At 45.8% G+C, this 22,021-nt stretch overlaps 3 protein-coding genes across 4 annotated transcripts in view; all 3 read right to left on the reverse strand.

The window, feature by feature from the left end:
• Positions 1–22,021, reverse strand: part of HOXA3 (homeobox A3) — a 45,584-nt gene that overhangs the window by 23,216 nt on the left and 347 nt on the right. Inside the window, exons 2-3 of one of the 2 annotated variants that reach the window (XM_033511890.1) lie at positions 9,905–10,009; positions 2,936–3,654 (exon numbers count right to left, since the gene is read on the reverse strand). In XM_033511890.1, coding sequence (XP_033367781.1) covers positions 3,608–3,654; positions 9,905–10,009 — 152 coding nt within the window. In that variant the 3' untranslated portion in view covers positions 2,936–3,607. Of the gene's footprint in view, positions 1–2,935; positions 3,655–9,904; positions 10,010–22,021 lie in introns of those variants that run through there. The other variant, XM_033511889.1, reaches the window with a different exon arrangement.
• HOXA5 (homeobox A5) lies at positions 10,618–13,887 on the reverse strand. The gene is made up of 2 exons (XM_015617586.3): positions 13,066–13,887; positions 10,618–12,043 (listed from the first exon to the last, which is right to left on the reverse strand). The coding sequence occupies exons 1-2, from the start codon at positions 13,625–13,627 to the stop codon at positions 11,793–11,795; spliced, it is 813 nt and encodes a 270-aa protein (XP_015473072.1). The 5' UTR covers positions 13,628–13,887; the 3' UTR covers positions 10,618–11,792.
• On the reverse strand, positions 14,605–17,974 carry HOXA6 (homeobox A6). The gene is made up of 2 exons (XM_015617591.3): positions 17,363–17,974; positions 14,605–16,040 (listed from the first exon to the last, which is right to left on the reverse strand). Exons 1-2 carry the CDS (start codon positions 17,796–17,798, stop codon positions 15,781–15,783), a joined length of 696 nt encoding a protein of 231 aa, XP_015473077.1. The 5' UTR covers positions 17,799–17,974; the 3' UTR covers positions 14,605–15,780.

Raw genomic sequence — 22,021 nt, forward strand, 5'->3', positions numbered from 1 at the left:
CACACACCCGCACCCCCCGCCGCCCCGCCACCACCTGACCGCCAGCGCCAATTACCGCGCGGGGCCGCGGACCCCGGATCAGGAAATGGAAGAGGGACGAGCGGCCGCAGGGCAGCTCCGCGCCCGCGGACCCTCCGCGGGGACCGCGCCTCCCCCACGGGCGGCGGCTGCCTGGCGAGGGAGCGCCCCGCGTCCGCTCCTCAGCAGCATCCCCGGCTCCTCCCGCCCGCCGACCCGGGCCGCGTCCAGCAGTCGCGGTGTCAAGCGAGATAAAACTAATCCGGCTTTGACAGTCTCCCACCCACCCGGCCCGCCCCAGCACTTTTTGTGTCTTCGTTCTCCCGTGGGAGAGTGTAGGAAGTGAGGCGAGGAAGCGGAGAGCAGCCCAGCTGCGTGATCCGGAGAGAGGCAGGCATTGCACAAGGCGTTGCACAATCCTTTTAAACAAGCCCATCTCCAAACGCCGGGGCTGCGCGCAGGCAGAGGGCGGCATCGGCTGTCGGGCACAGGCCACCGGCCGCCCTCCAGGGTTTGTCCCCAGCGCCCCGCCACTGGGGACCGCGGGCGGCCGCGACCTCCAGGGACAGCTTTTTTTTTGCCCCATTGAAGCTGGGCTAATTGGAGGAATAGACGCAAAAGTTAGAAAGAAGGTCGCGGGGAGGCCGAGGAGACTCCTCGAGGGGCTTGCGGCGTGTGAGCCTTAGTGCGAGCCTTAGTGCGAGCCTGAAAATAACGGGGAACAGAGGGGGAAGGGAGAGGGGAAGACGGACACGACGGTATCAAACACTTCCTACCGGCGATTACAGGGCTCGCTGTGAGCATCCCTCCCCGCGGAGGAGAGCTTTCTGAACTACGAATTTAGGTCCGTTGATTTGGTATGCCTCGTCTTAGGTTTACTTCTTAATTTTCACTTCCATAAGAAATCGCTAGCGCCTTCTTAGATGTAGCTCGCAAGCCCTGGTGTAGGAGGGAGAGGGCACTCGGGCACTTCTACGAAGCTAAAACTGAGACTGTTAACGGTATTTGCAGCTCAAGGGGAATAGAGGCAGTCGCCCTGACCTTAGGTAATTGAAATTTGATGGTTAAACTAATTACGCTCTTATTCTAAGGGGGAAAAAAATACTTATTGAACGTCAGCTAGTCTGCCACATTTGGAGTAGGCGCGAACTTTTTCAGATTATTTTTTTTCAGCTGTACAGGAAAGAATATAAACACATAGAAATATTTACCACACCCTTAGAGAATATAATTGCTGAGTGACTAAATCTCATCTGCTGGTATGGGAAAATACTTCTAATATATCAAGCGTAAATATGATACAGTTTAGATCTTGCCCTCCTAAAGATATTACATTAACAGTTACCCTGGTTTAAATTCAGGTTATTGTCTTTTGCAGTTTAATAGATAATGGATACATGCAATAAAATTCTATTTGAATATATATTCTATCTAACAAGACACACATCGTATCGATTTATATTTTAGCCACAGACACACAGGCACGCACATTGCATGTGGCTTGTAATATGTTAGAACATTTCCAGCACTTGGGTATACTGGGGTACTTATCCAAACAATCACTCATTTCCTCCTACTATCGAATGTCTAATTTGTAAAGAGAGTTAAAACACATTTACTTACTCATTTCCAACAGCACATCTATGGAACTCTAACTGGCGTAATAGATAAGTTTCTCTATTTACTCTGCGTGGAGAGGAAATGCGGTTACACACACGCGGTTACACACAGAGACAGCCGCAACTGTTCAACAGCACACATTTGACAGAAAAGGGGAGATCGTTTTATTTATATACAAAACAACAACAACAAAACGACAGCAACTATTTTCCTAAAAGAAAAAAAAAGCCTCCCTCGCATGACTGTGAAAAACAAAAGATTGCCGAAGTCCACCACGATAGCATTTCCCCGGTATAAAGCGATACATGCACACATAGAGACACATACGTACAAATACCTGCCGGCTAGCACCAGATGAATTACACTGGGGTATCGTAAATATTATCCTCGGCATAAGTCCTGAGGCACTATGGCCGGAGCACTACAGCGGGCTGCCGTGTTCTCACGCCACAGTAAAACACAACGAAAAGTGTTGTCTCGCTTTTTAAGATGAGGGCTATATTGGGAGAGTTGACCGGGCTCTGCTTCGTATTATTTACTGTGATTAGATCTCCAAGTTTCACCGTGCCCCTTTCTACAGTAGGGCTCTTGGTTACAGAGAGAAGGACTCATTTTTGTATACGAGTGTAAATCTGCAAGGTGACCTGAGCTGCTCAGCTCAAGTCTGTTTTTTTCATGTGGTTCTCTAAGTCTGCGAAGATGTGCTGAGGCAGGACCTCCAAAAGGCCTGTTCCGTGTCTTTCTGGTTTTGTTATCATAAACAAGAACCCAGCCAAGACCACCAAGTGTTATCTTGCACACGGCCATTTCGACATTTTACTGCAAGATTTATGGCTGTAATAAACAATCTCAAACCCTTTTTTTCCCCAGTACTTCCCTTTAACAAACTTGTACCATCACCCTAAGTTCTCAAAGAAAGAAAAGGATAGGATAAAATAGGCCGGCTCCCTTATTTTTCCAGGACTAAAGGCTCGATTTCACTGGAGAAGGAGCTTTCAATCAATTAATAAAGAAACGAGAGTTTCCTGGCCGAGGCTGGCCGAGAATGGGATGGGGACAGCACCGGAATTAAGTTGAGAGGGAGAGAGTAAATTTTCATGCACCAAGAAGAGGCAACTCAATACATACCGAAAGAGGGGGAAAAGGGGATCCCTCTTTTTCTTGTGAAACAGAAAAGCATTCCTGTTACCCTCCACATATGCAGCTAAAACGTAATTATCACGAGAGAGAAAATAATAACAACAGCAATAATAATAATAATAATAATAATAATAATACTAGTAACGTAGTAGTAGTAGTAGTAGTAGTAGTAGTAGTAGTAGTAATAGTAATAATAATAATAATAATAATAATAATAATAATAATAATGATTCAAGTCAACCTCTCGCCGTGTCGGGCATCCTCCACCGAGGGCGGTAGGAGGAGGAAGAATCGCACTAGCAGCCTAGCTTGACTTTGATTTGAACCATTTTGAATATATTTAGTCCCAGCTTTCCCCTCTTGAATGCGAGGCTGTCCCAAGTTTCAAAGTGACCGAAAAGTGACACCGTGTGCATTTTGTTTCTTATTAATCTTACACATTGACAGTCTTTGTTAAATAACAAGGCGTGCCCTTCACCAGGCGACATTTTCATATTTGTTAGACGCGGTGACCTGAAGTTCACCTCGGCCTTGGACTTAGTTTTTCTAAAAGGTCTATAACAGTGTCTTTTAGATAGCAGGGTGCTTTGCCCAGGTCACTACTTCTAAGGGAAAAATAAGAAAAAAATCGAGGGAAAATGTAAACGTTATGGAATGTATCGACTGTATTCCTTTCTTTGTTCCTGGGAATGATACAGCTCCGAGGCTGCTCCTGCCTCCGCGGATGAGAGCGTCCTTCCCGATGGGCGCTGCCAGGGCAATGTTGGCATTTTTGCCCCAAGTTCAGCATTTGGTAAAAGCGGTGGTTTCCCTGGCACTGGGGTTCCTTCTAACAACGGGATAGTTGGCGGGGTTTGCTCACTCCGTCCTGGTGCGCTTAAATAAACACACGTAAAATGTGATTTGTGCCCGGATTTTAAATGAATGGTCTTTTGAGCAGACCTTCCACGCCAGAGAGCAGCATGCTGAATGCAGAGAGTGAAAGGACAGAAAGAGTTCGGCTCAGATTATTAACTGTTCTGTTCTAGCCTGTTGCCTTTTTTCTTTTTTTTTTCTTTTTTTTTTCTTTTATTTTTTGGGGGGACAATTTAAACAATAATTGAAAAGAGTCAATATTTCTGTAAGCCGCGGTTTCAACTTCTTTGAAATTATTCTCATTGATATTTTAATTCTAAACCAGATTTAAAATATGGAGTCCGGACCACTAATTGTTTTAGTGAGGAAGTAAATGGATTTCTGTCACCTACTCCTAAGTAAGCCGGTTATAGTAACAGCTTTCATTCTGGGTATATCAAAGACGCATTGTTATTCTTGGAAACAATCCGCCTGCTATTCTCTAACAAAATAGATATTTGGCTACGGTTTTTAGCTTGTTATCAGGCTTCGCTCTTACACCAAATAAATAGTCTGGATGTGAAAGGTTATATACTATCTCCAGAGCGGGCAGGCTCCCTAAACGTGCAGTGCCAGGGCTCGCTACAAGTGAGCAGCAGCAACAACTTGTGAACAGCGTCTACACGCCGAGCAAACACTCGCATTACACACTTTCCAGGCTTCAGCAGGTACTTTAGGCACAATCTCCGATAATCACTTTGGCTAATCTGGTATCTAACCTCTCGCGTACTTGTTCCCAAGATACAGCACTCGCCTGCCACGATCCAGCTGTGTCTCTGGCAAATAATTCACGCGTCCCAGTTACACAGAGGCCGGTGTAGGCTGCTGCCTTGGGGCTGGAAAGGCAGCAATGCGTGGCTGGGAGTGAGGTGCGCTCTTTCTCGGATTTCCTTGTCGCACTGTCCCCTCCTCCACACCTTTCAGGTCTGATTAGGACTATCTGGGAATATCCTTTCCCTCTTCCACCGACCCCTCAGCCTTAAAATTTCAAGCTGAATCCCGTCTGCGATGGTGTCCTCCAAAATTAAGTTGCTTGAGCAATATTGGCTAGTTCTCCCTGCAGACACGTCTAACCAAGGAGCTAAAGCTTTTACTCAGAGGCGGCACTGGAAACAAAAAATCCCAGCAATGTGGGAATCTCTCTGCACTAAGAAATTCCACTAAACTTTTTCTTGGAAGGGTGAAGAGGGGTGGGTGGCGAGAGGAAAAACACCGCGTCCTACTCCCAGTTTCGCTGGGAACTGCCGCCTCGGGTAATTCCAGAAGGCTGTGAGAACCCTCCAAATCACGGAGAGGCTCAGGACGCCAGCTTCTCCGTAATATTTTCCATGGATATGGCAACACGACTCCACCGCTCCGCATTTTAAACGAGCTCCTTCGGACCAAACATATAGCCCGTATTATCTCCGGCGTGTCCTGTTTAAGCACAGTTTAGCGGTCGCTACAGAACTGAGAGCAAAAACAAAGACGCGGCTAGGATCGATACACGTGTTAATAGCTTCGCTCCTATCTTATCTTCCTGCCATTTTGCAAAGTGAGAAGGCTTAACATTAAACCTCTTAGAGCAGGTTATTATATAATAAACAAGGGTGAGGCATTTTGCTACCTGACTTTTGGAGGAGGCAACATCAGTGGCTTCTGTGGGGGTAACACGCGTGTTTACCTGCCGCGGCTGAACCCGAGATATTCAGACACAAATGTGGCTGATAATTCAAGATGAAATACAACGTGTATTACTCTTGAAAAGAGGAATTTTCTATCCTTTCCTTGGTAATTGAGGTCATTCAGCCAGTAGGGTTCACCTGGAGTCCATACTGTGATACACACGTAACTCAAAGCTATTTTATCTTTTGTGCTGATAGTCAAGATCTCGGCTATAACATTGACATCAAACTCTGTCTGGGCGAATGACTAAGAGTGGTGCAAAACGTAAACTTTTGACCCTCAACTTTTTGACCTGCAGTTGTAACGCCCTTAACCACAAAGATATACAAAAGCTATGCAGCTTCTTTTAGGAGTAAGAGACTCGCACTGTTTGTTTCAATACTTCTGCTGTTTCCCCCAGCTTTCTAAGGGCGCTTTTTTTTTTTTTTTCCTCTTCTTCTTGCTGCTGAGAAATTGGATACTTTTGCATTTTTAATTTTTTTTTCTTTTCCTTAATCTCGCAGCTTTGTAAAATGCTGTTAGATCAGTTTGCACAGCCTTTCGGCAGCGTTGGAGGGAAGCCTGTTACTCAAAGGCGCTATATGGTTACAATTGCAGGTGAAATGCTGGGTAAGTTCTGGGCGTGAGGTTGGAAGGAATGGAGCGACGAGCGTTGGGGGAAAAGCTGCAGCTCTCTGCTGAAGGGTTTTAGTCATTTCTCCTTGATTTAAACATAAAGAAACAAGTCTAATTGTTTGCGAAGCCTTGTCTAGGCAAACGAGTTGACTGTGAACTTGGTCTAAAGCGAGCTCTGCTGGTGATTCCTAGGGTGTGCAGATTTATCTTTTCTGCATTTACTTAACCTGGCAGTGAACTGCACGGGCTGCCATTTATTATCTGCAGACAGACTTCACCTCAAGCAAGGACTGTTCCACAAAATTGCAATAATTACCCAATAACCTTCATAGCAAATATTATTATTGAAAAGACATTTTTTGGGGGGAGGGGATATAGAAAAGATCCCTTTTGCATGTTATAAGGCAAAATCCATGCAAATTTTACACGCTCTCTGTGTCGGATTTGAAATTGTTTGTGCACGTAGCTACAAGAACATGTGACTGGGGTGGTCCATGAATATTTGCCTTACAGAGAGACATTAGTGAAGATGCTTTAATTTGAAAGGGATAATATTTTCAAAGATGACCAGATGACTGTGGGAACTGTGGTTTTCCGCTCTAGCTAGTAGCCCTAGCCTCAAATCGGGGAGATTCTGAGGGCAGAAAGAGAAAGGACTAAGAAAACCAACGACATCTTAACTTGGTCAGGGGATTTACTCGTGTCTGCATTAAATGCGTTAAATCTGTATTTGCGGGGTGGGAAAAGGCATTGCTCCCGTATTCAGGGTTTGAAATCGAAACCTCCTGATCCCCACCCCGCCATGATCAGTTCCATTCAATTTCCCATGGAGCAAATTGCAAACTCCTCTATTGTCACCCTTCCACAGATACACACTTATTAAATGTAAGGAAATGGCAGAATAATAATTTCCCTGAAATGTTCTGAAATTAGGGCATTTGCATGGTTTAGACAAGACTGCAGAGCTGTAATTTACGGATGACTTTCCATTGGATTGTTATACTTCTGGTTTAGAGAAAGTTATGTCTTGCAAAGTCACCCGTTCCACACATTAAGAGAGCTGCCTAATCCTTAATTGGTTTTACACTTCAACGTGAGGCACTACACGCAAATATTTCTCTCAAAGGATTAGGTAAACTGTATTTCAAATTGCAGAACACAACTTGCCTTTCCTAAAAGAAAACCTCGCACTTAATAATCCTCCAAACTCAGCAGAAAAATTACATGTGCAGATAAAACCTCTCTCCTCATTCCCGGCGATAATTTCTCATGACATTTTCCCTCGGAAAACAATTCAGACCTGGGACTATTTTCACAGAGTTCGGCAGTCTGGTCTCTTTTGAATTTCAAATTTCAAAGCGTTTTAGGAAATCTTAATACATTTCGGGGTTTGAATGGTTTCAACTGTGATGCTTAGGACAGGGCAGGGCCAGAAACATGGTGAAGTTGTCATTTCTAGCTAACTTTCTTTTGTTGCTAGTGTTTCTTGCAGTACAGGCGGGTTTATATGCTTCTGGACTTAGAGGTATTTTTCTTTTCCATAGTTCTTGAACCGCTGTACATTGTTTTGTGTGGGATATGGTCCAGAAGCCACATTCAAAAATGTGGAAAATACATAGTAGCAAATCTTTTCACTCTAGGCAATGAAAAATTACAATCCAAGAAGACATCCAGGATCCTAAAATATAAGCCAAACGGGTGTCTGTGCGTGCTTGTTTATTAGCCAGTAAATTCAAATGGCACAGTGTTGTTGAATACTGAGTAATCAGGAGCTGGTTTTGTCTAGTATAATTCCTGTCTACAAGCAAAGGATTTTCCTTGGAAAAGGACCCATATATAAATGAAGACCAAACTTTTAAGGGTTTTTCATGCCTTGCCTCAAACTATAAAATTTTATGGCATATAGTATAATATAATACACGCCTATCATATACAACTTTCTGATATTCCTATTGATGAAAATGTGTCAACTAGAGTACTATAAAATCTCCAGCTGTTTATAGGGAAACGATTTTCAAATGTGCATTTGGATATGCTCTTTTAAAGCTTTTCTCTTTTTTTTAATACGAAATATATGCAGATGTGTTTGTTTAGTACTGATAGGAAGGATCGACAGACACAAAGGCATCAGACTCTATTTCGTTTCCACTAGGGTTGACTTTAAATATTAAATGTTTTTAATCTCTTTGGGATGAACCTACCTTAGATACCACCATTTCTTTGAAGTTAAAGACAAATAAACTAAAAATAGGAATCAGCCAGCAATATGCAGACCTTGCAGAGGTACACAACAACCTTACCCTCCTAAAACCCTGCGCCTTTCTCCCATTTTTGCTCACAGTAGCCAAACCAGCCTAAACCACAACATTTGAATGGCATAGCACTAGGAAAATAAAACAAAGCCCATCTCTCACATCAAACCACTCCATTCTTTTGCAAACCCGACTTTATGACACATAAAGGAAAACAATGCAATCTGCTGAATCAATGTTACTCTAAACCTGTGCAGAGAAAGAGATATCCACAGCTGCTTTGGAGAGATAGATAGATAGATAGATAGATAGATAGATAGATAGATAGATAGATAGATAGATAGATAGATAGATAGATAATTAATAGGCAATTCTGAAAATCCCACCCTAGCCTCTGACTAGTCTGTTTATACCCCCTGAGATCACTCGCCAAAGTAACAGCTCTGAGGATAAGGATCAGGCCTTAATGTTAGCCAGAGAAAGATAGAGTTCCTTTCACCCTTTCATTCAAGTCCTGGAAATTCAAAGACTGAAGTTAAATCCGGCCATAAAGTTTATTGCTGAGTAATCACACTCTAGTGAGAACAGTCCACTTAAATAAAAAGAATGCTGAAGTAAACACGCAGCTGGGGCCTACCCCACAATGGCAGCCAGCAATATAAGGCAGAAAGGAAGAGAGCAGAGCTAGGGGGATATTTACAATCTTCAATAAACCAAGCCCGTATTTCATAATTTGCAGCACTCTAATGACCTGTAGTCTCTTGTATTAATGCTACAAGTTACAGTCAATTGGTTCTCTTAAAAAAAAAAAAAAAAGAAGTCATAGGAACATATATATGTGTACACACGTACACACCCTTTGTGTACACGAATACACCAATATTAGACACATATACGCATCTGCACGGCTTTACACAGACCTACAAACTGATTTGTACATGCAGGCACACATGCATATAATATAAATATATTCATATTTACTCAATTATATATAGAATCAGGAAAAAGTTATAGCAACCTTATAAACGCGCATCCCCAAAACACACCACGCGCACGCAGATGTACATATACACATAGCTAAAGCTTTCTGCACAGCCCAGTGCAGAAAATATGTATCTTAGCACTCCAGTACAGTCTGTGCCATTTAAATACTGGCTCTCTGATATGCAACATATTTCACCAATCCAAAGATTATTACCATATCATCACGCCTCCAACTCTATCATGCCTACATAAGATACTGCCCAGATAATATCAAGCCCAATCTATTTTGTTTCCCCCTTTTTTTAATCGCCTGCAGTAACTACTCTTTGCTAAACAAAACCTCTCCAAACTTGGAGAGTCTATTGGAGCAAAGGAAGTAATTATCTTCTGCGGTAGTCAAAGTGATTAAAGCTAGGCCCCAAAATCCATCTCTGCCAAAGTCGCTTATTGTGGTTTACTTTGATTTGATCGCTAAAATAGCGAGCTAGCTGCTGCGAGTGAAGGGATGGGGGGGAGGTATTTGCAGCGCAACCTGGATCATTAGTGCTTGATCCTGCCTCTCGGGCTCGGTGGGACCGTCCTGAAAACCTCCAGGCGGAGAGAAAGGGAAAGAGAAAGAGAAAGAAAGAGAGAGGCGAGAGGCAGCAAGAGCGAGCAGGAGCCTCGGCTTCCCCACTGTACAAATAAACTTTAAGGAACTTGTGCACAAAACTTACCTTTGACTTGCAAGGAGCCATTTTTCACATAGTACTGAGAACTTGTGGTTTGGATACTTCTGTCCCTAAACCTGACAATTTGAATGGCCAGGAGGCACACGTAGCCTGCAAAAGAGTCAAATGAAGTCCAGCGTCAGTGAGATTATATGTTATGTGGTATATAATGTTGGATGTCAACTCCCCAAAACCATAAAACTTACTTTAATGGCACCACGTGACTTTTTATAGCCAGTGAGCCTATCTGTCTGTGCTATGGATGATTTTACGATCTAATTCATAGACAAAACCCTATTCATTTGGCACCCAAATGTCATATAGCCGGAACTGGGGCTTATAAAGTTTACTGTTTTATAACTTTTAAGGGAAGGCATCAATGTAACCAGTCAGTAAATGTGCAAATCTTTAGTTGCTCTTAGAAGCTCAGAAGAGTTAACCATTCAAGCTCTGATGGGGTAAGTAACATTACGTTTATAGCAAACTAATTGTAGCGAAGAAAACCAAAAGTTTAAAGGGTGAAGAGTGGGAATGTGGATAGCGAGGGTTACTAATAGATGCAAAGGGCTTGGACATGGCTGTCCTAAAATATACTTAATGAAACCACAGGAGAAATTCTAGAGCGATGCAAACACACCCTGGAGTTCGCAGCGTATTTTAAAAAAGCACATGTTTTGGGGTTTGGGTCGTGGGTTGTTATTTTTTTTTTTTTTTTTTGGCGTGGTTTTTTTTCCCCCCCTTAATTTTAACCATCAGCAGACAATTAACAGTTGATTCAGCCACAAAGGGTGTAGACTGTGGTCCTGCGATGCAGCTTTCCACCTAGCGAGAAACAAGTAAGGAAGAACTTATGGTCAAACTTTCAATTAAAAATATACTGGTAGCGGACAATTGCAGCATTCACCATATGTAAAGTGCAGAAGGAGACAGGTAAAATGTAACAAACTCTGCACGGGCTATTTTTTTTTTTTTTTTTTCTCTTTTTCAGAGGCAAATCAGGAAGCACAACTTCTTGCTTTGCACAAATCAGATCACAAAAACTTTACAATAGAAAGTTTATTTTTTTGTTGATTTCCAGTCAGGTTTTTTTTTTTAAAAACAAATAATAATAATAATAATAAAAAAAAAAAAGCTGATCACAGTTTGCTCAAACAGCCAGACTTTGACTATATTTGTAACTTTGTTCACAAAAAACATACATCACAGAAGCTGCGCTTAATAAGAGCCACTTCTAAGAGTTCGTGCAAAGAGTCATATACAAAGGCACAGCAAGGACATACTGCTTGGAATCACAGTTTTCGTCACAGATTCACTATTCACTACACGTAGGACAAGTTCAGTTGATTTCATCATTTCACCTCTACAACAGCATTAATTACACAGGAATTATATAGGTAGTTTGAATAAAAATATTTTTAACAGCTTGGAGCTATACAGACATTAACACTTGACCACACATGCACAGTTAAGCAGGTTGAGTGCAACACATAACATTTGTACTAAACCGGGGGAGGGTTTCCTTTCTCTCTCTCCTTTTTTTTTTTTTTTTAACTTCTTTTTTTTTTCCTTTTTGTTCTTTTTTGTTTAGTTTTGTTTTGTTTTAACAGTTACTTCAAGTAACACAGCTCGCTTCATATAAATAAGTTAAAACATCTATTATTTTTTTCAAGACAAAGCCATTCAAGACAAAGAAATGTACGATAAAAGCAGATCTACTTATACACGCGAGAGAATGGTAATAAACAGGCTCATGATTAAAAGATGAATAAGGGCGACAAGAACAGGGTTTCTTCACAGAAGTAACACAAGGAAGTTTTAGAAAGTCAACTTAGTACTGACATGAGACGACGCAGGGTCAGCTAATACTGCTCAGTACTTTTAATTGATCAAGCGCTTAGGGACGGAATGCCCCTCCTGCAGCTGCCATGCTCATACTTTTCAGCTTATTATCCTTTTTCCATTTCATTCTCCTGTTTTGGAACCAGATCTTTATTTGTCTCTCTGAGAGGCAAAGAGCATGTGCTATTTCAATCCTTCTTCTGCGGGTCAGGTATCTATTGAAGTGAAATTCCTTTTCGAGCTCCAAGGTCTGATAGCGGGTGTAAGCAGTCCGAGCCCTTTTCCCTTCTGGTCCCCCTATGTTGTCTGGAAGAGAAAAGTACATGATTTAGATTCTCAGCAGCCTCTCAGAGCCTTCGTGTCTCAATTGCAGCTACCAGCGACCAGGACCGTTATTCTCAGTCCTGCTTGGTTTTGTTTCTGGTTTGGATAAACGCTCAACAAGTTTCCCCCTCCAGCCCCTCTTAGGAAAGGCTTGGGGGAGGGGGATTTGGTAGTCTCGGTAAGTTTTCGCCAGGATTTGCGATTCGATTTTTTAAATTTAATTTTTCAGTTTCCTTTTTTTTCTTTTTCCTTTTTTTTTCCTTTTTTTTTTCTCTTTTTTTTTTTTTTTTTTTTTTTAAATAAGGTTAATTCTCCCCCATGCTTCCCCCAGATAACCTGATTTGGAGGATGTCTCTGCTGATAGCTGGGTTTTCAGAGCTAAGAGAGCAAGGCTGAAGCGTGCAGCCCTTTCCCACGGCTGAGCTAGGGAAGGCTCTGGGAGGCAGCGAGCCTCCGGCCGCTCTCCCAGCAGCGAGGGCAGGGCAGGTACCCGGGGCTGAAAGTTGCTTCACTCCCCCGCTCCCTTCAAACCCTCTACCCCGAGTTTGGGGAGACTCGCCCTCCCCCCTCCCCCACGGCTTCCCAGCAGTGAAAACTGCCCTTCTCGCCCTTTCCTATTCTCTTTTTAATATGTCTAAGCAAAATAAATGGGGTCAGCCGCGCCGTTCCCACTGGAAGATCCCCCATCCAGAGGAGACCCGGGAGCAGCCTCTGCTCCCGATCTCCCTTCGGCAAGGCTCCTTCTACTCCCCCCGCCGGCGCTGGGAGCCAGGCGGGCGGTGTTTTCGGGGCCGAGCGGCTTTTTTTTTTTCGTTTCGGGGGGGACTCGCCCAGAGAAGGGAGCGTGCTTCCCTGCGAGCAGAGTTGTGATGTGCGCCGAGACTGCCCGCTCTCACGCCCTCCTCTTCCCCTCTCCCCGACCTTGCTCGGCGCAGCCACCCGGTTTACATTAAATCCTCCTTTTCCTCCAGAGAAATAAAGAAAGAACAGGGTATTTGCTTTACCATGACTTATGTGCAGTTTTCGCATCCAGGGGTAGATCTGGGGCTGTGAAGGCTGGGCTGTGCTTTGGTCGGTCGGGGCACTTGCCTGCTCGCTGCTTGCTGGAGTGTCTTCCTCAGTCCCAGACGAGGTGCCAACCCCGTCTCTGCTGATGTGCGTGTTGCTGCTGGAATTGGACGAAGTGCTGGTGGAGTTGGCGAGGGAGTTTTTCACCCCGTGGTGACTCTCGCTGACAGGCGAACCGGCCACGGCGGTGCAGGGCAGAGGGTCAGGGGGAGGCGAGTGGGAAGACGTCGCGGGCTGGTTGTACCTGGGCTCTGTCGAGGCAGAGGTGGTGTTGGCCGGGTAACTGCGGGGTCTCTCATTGGCACCAAAGTGGGTGGAAGCAGAGCGCCCGACGCTGAGGTCCATGCCATTGTAGCCGTATCCGTACCTGCCGGAGTGCATGCTGGCGGAGTCCCTGTATTGCTCGCTCACCGAGCTGTGATCTCCATAATTATGTAACTGGTAGTCCGGGCCATTTGGATAGCGACCGCAAAATGAGTTTACAAAATAAGAGCTCATTTGTTTTTTGATATGTGTGCTTGATTTGTGGCTCTTGGTCGTTTTGTGCGTCTATAGCACCCTTGCACAATTTATGATGAATTATGGAAATGACTGGGACATGTACTTGGTTCCCTCCTACGTAGGCACCCAAATATGGGGTACGGCTTCACATCACGTGCTTTTGTTGTCCAGTCGTAAATCCTGCCTGATGACCTCTAGAGGTAAACTCGTGCACTGGTGGGGGAGCTGGGAGGGCGCGGGCGGCCCGGGGCGCGCCTCCCGTGCGCGCCGCCGCCGCCGCCGCCCGCCCGTCCGCCGGCCTCCAGCGCCCCCCGCTGGCGGCGCGGGGGATGGCGGCGGCTCCGCGGGGTCGGCCCGGGGTGACGGCGGCGCGGAGAGGCGAGGAGAGGCGCGGAGAGGCGCGGGGCTCGCCGCCACCGGCACCGGCAAAGAGGCGGCGAGGCTGCGGGGCCGGCGGGCATTGCTCCTCTGAGCCGGCCGCCGGGGAGCTGGGTGTGCAGAGAGCGATCCGCTTTGTGCCTGCCTTCTCCTCCGTGCCAGGCTTATTTACAGCAGTTCACAAATCCTACACGATCCGTTCGCGGGAGCTGGCAAGGCTTATGTCCCTTCTACATATATATATATATATATGTGTGTGTGTGCGTGTGTGTGTGTATAATTTCCCCCACACTTGTTCCCGTTCCGGAGTTTTCGAGAGGCAGCCTGGTCCTGCCGATGTGAAATGGCAGATTTCTATTAAAGGTAAGTATCGTGCAGCGTTTTTCCAACTAGGGGGTCAAATTCCAGGCGACTTTGCGGCTGCCGTTATTTTATCGCCTCTCAGAAGGAAAAAAAAATCCTCTAAATGCGGCGGTAGCCATTTTGCATTATATTCTCCAGATTTGGCTTTTAAAACATTTAGAATGGTAGCCCAAATTGTGCTGCCTTCCACACAAAAGAGCCTCGATGCGTATACAAGTGCATTTGTACACAGCTTCACATGCACACTCATGCACACGCAATTTAATATAGAGAGATATAACATATATATTAATCAATATTTTTGCTGCGCTTTTTTTACTTTTACAAATCTCGAAGTGGAAGCATTTTATGGCCGCTATTTTTCTTCAAAGCATCAATTTATTTTTTCCAGTGCTAAGTAATGCGAATGTGAATTAAGATACCGCAGAAGCAGGAAAGAAAATCCCCGAGTTAATAAGACCTTCTCTTCAAATAAGAAAGAAAGAGAGGAAGGAAGAAAGAAAGACAGAAAGAATAGAGATAAAAGGAAAAAAAGATCGATCTAAGCTCACGAAGCCCTAAGAAATGTAGTCCATAATTCAAAGCCTCTTCAGTGCAGAGCTGAGCTCACCAAAACCTTAGTGTAAGCTCAACGGGAAACACAGAAAATTGCCCGCTTCGAAACCTTTTCCCTCGCTTCCCCTGAAGTTTAACGCCGAGTTTTCACTTTAATACTAGTAGTGCAGACTAAGCAGTTTAGCGGTATTTTAAAAAAAAAAAATCTCCCTGCAATTCATCTCCGCTTTAACTGAAAGTTTATACACAGGGATTTCTACAACGTTTTTTTTAAAGAATTTTTCTTCCTTTTGCTATTTAAATGTCTTATACATAACTAAAACTTTTTTCCCCCCTGTGGGTCATAAACTCCCAAACACAGCATAACAAGATGGCCCGCCGTAGCGGGAGCTAGCAAAAACATAAACCACATATTTTCTAAAATCTCTTGTCTTTCTACAATATGAGCATTTCTAATTTAAAAAAAAAAAAAGAAAAAAAAAAAAAGATTAAAAATAATTTGCTAATCTTTTCTCACACAAGCACACCAGGGACACTCACCCACACACGGATACTCATCTCAAATATTTAAAATTCTGGGCCAATTCTCTAGTACTTTAACCAACACCATATATGCTTTGGGAAGGTGGTTACATACATACATGCCTGTAGCTCGAAAGCTGGGGCTTCCACATATATTAGAGTAAGTCACAGATGATTGCAAATATACATCTTTTAACCAAGCCTTTTGGGGATTAATAGACTGTGACAAACCTATAGGATTTCAGTAGCAGAAGGAACACAAGGTAAATAATAATAATAGTAATAGTAGTAAGCACTAAGGAAAGGCCTGGTAGCGTTTATTAAACGTGGTTCTACTCCCCTGACTTTTCCTCTGTTTCTTCGCTGCTGGGCTGTGTGGAATTTATGAATTTGTTTTCCTTTTTCCATTTCATCCGCCTGTTTTGAAACCATATTTTAATCTGGCGTTCAGTAAGGCAGAGAGCGTTTGCAATCTCAATACGTCGTCTTCGGGTTAAGTATCTGTTAAAATGAAATTCCTTCTCTAACTCTAGCGTTTGGTATCTGGTGTAAGTTTGCCTCCCTCGTCTCCCATGTGTTCCATATACTGTACCTGTAGAAGTAAAGACAAAACGATCGCATTGGACAGGGCCCAGTGATTTCAGACCAGAAAGAGCGATTAGTATATTCTGCCTCCTTTTGCAGGCACAATCATGGGGAGTGGGGGAAGCTGCTCTGGTTTCCTGGAGGCTTTTTTTTTTTTTTTTAATTTTCTCTTTTCCCTTTCTCCTGCCTGACGAGCTGTAAATGAGGATGTGCAGTGTGCTTACGGGTGGCGGGGTAAGGGGGATACAAAGAGGCAATAAGGCGGACCTAGGGAAGGTGCAGGAGGTAGCACGGTGCGAGTCGCTGAGCAGAGGCTGCTCTGTGCGCGCTGGGAGCCTGTGCGCACACACAGGCACAGGCACACGTGTGCTAGCCGGGAAGCCTCACGCATGTGTCTGTGCCTGTGTGTGTGTGTGCACGCACATGTGGCTGTGTTGACACAAACACACAGCCATTGCCATGGCTGGGACTACAGAAGATCTCTAAGTATAATTATAGACATCAGCTAAAGATCATAGAAGAGCGTTTTGTCATTTGCTCCGGAATTTATTGCTCTTGAATGCAAAGCAGCATCGGAATGGTCTTGCTAAAAGTTTAATTTTCAAAAAAAAAGGAGTGAGACCTGTCCCTGCAGCAAACATAAACTCGGGAGGATGGGAGAGAAGGCGAGTCATTAGCAAACACTTGAAGTAAAGGTTTAAATTTGGGATTATAAAAAATAAATGTCATCTATATGCAACCCTCCCACTCCACTCCCACCCCCCATTCCCCCAGCACCACTCCTATACAGAATAGTTCAATTATGTGAAGTTCACTCCTAAGTCTGAAAAAATTCGCGATGCCGTGGAAGTGCGCCCACGGCCCCAGAAACGTGCTCTCAATATCCAATACTCACAGGCTAATGAGCTGGGGGAGGGGGGGGCGAGGAGGAATGTACCACAAATGCTTTGGATCCTTAGTACAGAGGGCATATTCCATGCATCGCTCTCTGACAATGAAGAAGCAGAGCAGAGGCTTTGGGATGGCTTTAAGAGAGTGATAAAAGTGCTTTGTTCCTTTTTATGTCTCTTTTTTTTTTTTTCTCTCTCTACTTTTCAAGGATTCCCCTGTAACTTTCACCAGTAAATCTACATAGTGGGATCTTGGCCACCATTCCCTGGGTGCCAACGTGCCAGGTCTAAACCTGGGAAGATTTCATGTTACATATTGCCCTGCAGGAACCGTGTTTCTCCAGCAATCTGGACTTTATCTAACAAAAAATTATATATAAAAAAAGAAACTTTTCCTTTTCCTCCCCTCTCCGCCCTTGACTGCACCGAGATGCCTTACCAGCGCAGGAGTTCATCCGCTGCATCCAAGGGTAAACAGGGCTCGTGTACTTCCGGTCGGTGCCTTCGTCATTTATAATTTTGGCTTGGCCGCCGCTGGTTTTGTACTGTTGATCGGGAGAAAAGTGCAGGTAGTCCCCGGGCCCCCTCTGTTTGCCACTGCCGGAAGGAGAGGCGCTACTAATGTCCTTGTCCGAATAAAAACAAGAGGCTCCGTACTCATAAGAAGCCCGACTGCAAGCAATGACGGTGTTGGACTGTTGGTAGAAACAAGGTGAGGTGTAAGTCTTGTCCTGCAGGCTGCTTGCCCCGTACGAAGCCGGAAAATGCCTGAGAGCATCATAGCCCGTCGGGTACAGGGGGATCTGCCCGAGGAAGGAGTCCTGGCCCCCGGGCAGGCTCCCCGGGAAAGTGGGATTCACAAAATAGGAACTCATTTGCTCTCCCCCTCTCCCGGACCGTGATTTGTTGTGTATTAGTACATCTGGCGATAACTATTAGGAGTCATCGAAGTGGTTTGTTTCTGGATGGCCGAGCGCCAAAAGCGACAGCAGAAAATAGGAGCAGCTGACGGCGGGGCGGCCAATGGGAGCGCGAGCGGCGCCCGCTCCCCCGGGGCCGCCGCCACCGCGCCGCCAACTTACCGGCAGCGCCGGCCCCGCCGCGCCGCCCCGCGCCCCCCGCACCGCGCCGCGCAGCCCGCGGGACCGGCCGCGCCCCCGCCGCGGCGCCGCCCCTCCGCGGGAAAAGAACCCAATAATAATAACAACAGCAACAGCGATAATTCCCGGCAGCGCGGGCGGTGCGAGAGCGGGGAACGGGGACACCCCCACCCCCCCGCCTCCCCTCCTGCTGCGGCTGCTGGAGGTGTGTGTAGGGGGGCGCCCTTAAAAGTTGGAGACCCCACAACAAGGGAGTCGCGCGACCCCGTGGGAAGGGTGGGCGAAGCGCCCCCGGCTCTCCGGCGGAGGGAAAGAGTAGGGAGGGAAGGACACAGTGGTGGAGGATGCTGAGAAGGGAAACTTTGGAGCGAAGGGAGCACGTGAAAGGGGGAGCGGAGCGCCGCGCAGCGTGGGGGGCCGGGGGGGGGGGCGCAGCCCCTCTCCGTTTTGCCGTCGCGATGCCACAACCTCATCCAAGAATTTTTAAGCTATTCTAAAACATATTTATTTATCCATTCAGTCGAAAATTGCCCCTCCACTAAGGCTTCCCTTCGGAGCTCAGGGAGCCCACCCCAGCGCCGAACCCAGCTTTTGTGAGAGAGGCTAACGCGTCCTGCAGTGGAAGAGGTCTCGTATCTTAGTGAACATCCCCATAGTCAGGAGGTTGGGGCGGTGGCCTTCTGGGGAGTGGGATTTTTGATTTGCACCAAGTGTCCGAGGAGGCCTCGGGAAGAGCCGCATGGACTCCAGGCTCCCCCCGGCAGCCCAGATGAAGTTCCATGTGTCTCTTCTCCCCAGGTCTACCCTCCTCTCGCCAAAGCAGAGCCGAGAGAATCAAACATTCAAATTCAAAAACGAGCCAGTAAGACTATCCCTAATTAATACAACTCCGCTAATGAGTCAGCAGAAGCCAATCGGTTTCGTTGTTGCTCCGAATAATTTGATCAAACGTGGATTTATGTCTTAAAGAGGGAAAGAACAATACACGAAACAAACATTTCCACCTTCATTTTTCAATATGGCAGTTACCCCATAGCGGAAATATAATTCTTGGCCCAAGGCTCGGGCAGTAACAGTGCTGATGAAATTTGCTGATGCGCATTTAAGTCAGCCGTAACCCTGCAGTTCCTGCAGATAACATGAGGTTGTTCATTCCAAGCTGTGTTTACTCATAATCCGTGCCCATTACAACAGATTGAATAGACTAATTTTAAACGCGCTCTGTCACGTAAAGTGACATTCGTACGAGCACAGTTTCCTAAAGCAGCTTTCAAAGGAGAGTTTTGTTGTTGTTGGGAGACTATTTATCTCATTTCCGGGGGCAGATTACGATACCTATAAAACAGTAGTGAGTTAAAACATCGTTCCACAATAGTTTGTATTGTTTGCAGTCTCAGCTGGACTTTCACATTCAGATGTTGATTGCCTTCGGGTTTTTTTTCAACTTCCTTAACCTCTTCAGCCCAGCTAATCCACAAACACACCTGGCAGAATTACAGCTCACTAGCTGCATGCTTTGAGAGGTCATTTCAGAAACATGTATTTCCTGAAAAGCAGATTTCTCCGGAAAAATGAGGGGTTTTTTTACTCAGTGAGAATAGTTTCAAAAGGAGGAAACACCAGCAAGGAAGCACTCATACACAGCATGCTAAATGCGAAAAGGCTTTTAAAAGAGCATATTTTCACCAGTTTAGGTCAGAACGAAAACGCACCACGGAAAAATGAATACTCGGGACAAACAAACCCCACCGGCCTTACTTCTAAAAAGTTGTGGGCAGACGATCTTTTGTTCGAATCCATCACACAAAGACCAAAACAAAATTTATAACAAAAACCACCCCAGGTTTAGTTATATTTACATTTTGTAGCATCAGTTACAGTCTGATATTTTTCCCTCCCTCTATTTATTTTTTTTTCTTTCCCGTTTTTCAAGATACTGTTTGCGTCCAAACCAAGTTGTGAAAGCCCGACCTCAGGCAGCAAAAATATTTCTTCATCAATCCCATAATACGAAAAAGGAATGAAATCTCCACATTTGTCTGACTGGGTCGTGTTCGAGTAGTTACAGTGACAGCTAAACAATCTGCACCACAATCTCCGCTTCAGTCACATTCAGGCGTCCTTTCCGCTCCTCCCCCTACCCCAGAAAACCCCGAATCACAATAATCCGCTACCCCCCAGGTCTGCCGAGGAAATGTCCGGCCTGGATGCATTTCGCAGCAGTTTTCCATCACCATTCCCACCCCCACTCTGGAAAGCAGAAAGCAAGCTAGTCGTTGCATTTTGCCACCGCAACGAAGTCACACTTCGCGATACCTGTGTATTTCATACCCCGTTTATTTGTTTTCGTAATTCCACGCACCCCCAGCACCTCCTCCACAGAACATTTCTCCTTCCTCCTCCCGCCGAAAACGCGTCCGCGTCCCCAGACACTTTCGGATACAGGTGCGGGAGTAGTTACCCTCTTAAGCTTAAAAGCCTCCTTCTCCTCGTATATAAAACCACTTTCAAATCATTTTCGTGCTCGCCAGCGTCATCAAAACCAACCTTTAACTAATAGCTCCTAATCCAAACAGTTTGGGCAAAGCGGACCGTTGTTTAGACTGGCGGGGTACAGAGAGCCTGGCCGGGGGGACGCGAGCTGGTCCTCTCTAGCCGGCTCCCACCGTGGAAACTTGCGGTTGACACACACCGAGGTACAAGCGGAGGGAAAGGGGAGTGGGCCGAGCCGGTCCTGCCAGAATATTTTGCCCGGGGGCGAGCTCCGATACTCCCGCAGGAAAAGGTAGGCCGCATTTTTTTTTTTTTTTAATTTTTTTTTTTTAACCTCTTGGTGTTTTATTTGGGCTCCCCCGAGCAGCGCGGGTTACCAGCGCTGCTCTTCCAGGGACTGCGGGGGCCGCTCCACTCCTCGCCCGCCTCCGCCATCCCGCCACGCCGTGGCAGCACTGAGCAGCCGCGACCCGCAATAAATAATCCGGCGCTCACTGCAGCTCCAGTCCGGCGGATACCGCAATGCAATGCAAATGCAGTGCTTTATCAGCCCGGCGGCACAGGCAGAGCCGGGGCCGCCGTTTAAAGCCTTCCGAGCCTCTCCTTCGCCGTAAGGAGGCGGGAGCGGAGCCGGGCGGCAGCGGCGGGGGGTCCCGGGGGCGCCGTCCCCGGGTCCCCGCTGCCCCCCGCCGGCACACACCGCGGGGCACCGGCCCGCCGGCCGCCGCTCCCCGCCCCAGCGCCGCACCGAAACAGTCACAACAAGGACAGAAAGGGGGGGGGAAGCTCCGTCTCCGGCGCTGAAATGGGTTTAGCCGCCGCCAAGCCCGCTCCGCGCAGCCCAGGCGCGCAAGCCGCCCACGCCGCGAACCGCAGGCAGCGGACCCACGGCCGGGCAAGGGATTTATTCAGGCAGCGCTCGGTCTGATAGAGAAAATTTAAGGCACATTCGAGCTGTTTTCCCCCGTCTAGAAATAACCTTCCATAGCAGAGAAGCTAGGAGACATTGTGCTGTTTGTTTCTTTGGGTTATTTTTTGTTTCTTTTTTATGAAATAGTAAAAAATAAATCACATCTAAATTTCGTCAACCGCAAATGAAATTTCAGCTAATGAGTTAATGTTGCGAATTAGTATTAAAAAATGTTTGGGGATATCACTTTCTCCCCCTTCGTGCTGGGAAAAAATATCCCCTCCACTGATGCTATAAAACTGAATTATTAGAAAATAACCTGAACGTCACAACATACCCCTGGCTAATGTAAAAAGAAATCAACTTCATATTAAAAAAAAAAATAAAAATCCACCGCTTTCTTGCTAAATCACAGAAAATAAACATTTTATTTAGGCGTGTTTTTGCATGCACTGATTAAGTCCAAATTAACTGAGCTGCAGCCATCTCTATTTTTGGCCGGTAACATTTCCATTTGGTTTAATTGCACATGTCTAATATTTAAACGTATTAAACCATTTTTCCCTGCTTACAGTAGTGTCATATACATTTCTCA

The sequence above is a fragment of the Parus major genome, chromosome 2, assembly GCF_001522545.3.
Source record: "Parus major isolate Abel chromosome 2, Parus_major1.1, whole genome shotgun sequence".
Lineage (NCBI taxonomy): Eukaryota > Metazoa > Chordata > Aves > Passeriformes > Paridae > Parus > Parus major.

What these genes read in the sequence shown, in the direction of transcription:
- HOXA5 (XM_015617586.3), bottom strand. Translation starts at nt 13,627, where the DNA reads ATGAGCTCTTATTTTGTAAACTCATTTTGCGGTCGCTATCCAAATGGC. An exon ending in AAAACTGCACATAAGTCATG is followed by an intron (nt 12,044 to 13,065) that starts GTAAAGCAAATA and finishes TTTCTCTTCCAG; the next exon opens with ACAACATAGGGGGACCAGAA.
- HOXA6 (XM_015617591.3), bottom strand. Translation starts at nt 17,798, where the DNA reads ATGAGTTCCTATTTTGTGAATCCCACTTTCCCGGGGAGCCTGCCCGGG. An exon ending in GCGGATGAACTCCTGCGCTG is followed by an intron (nt 16,041 to 17,362) that starts GTAAGGCATCTC and finishes TTACTTCTACAG; the next exon opens with GTACAGTATATGGAACACAT.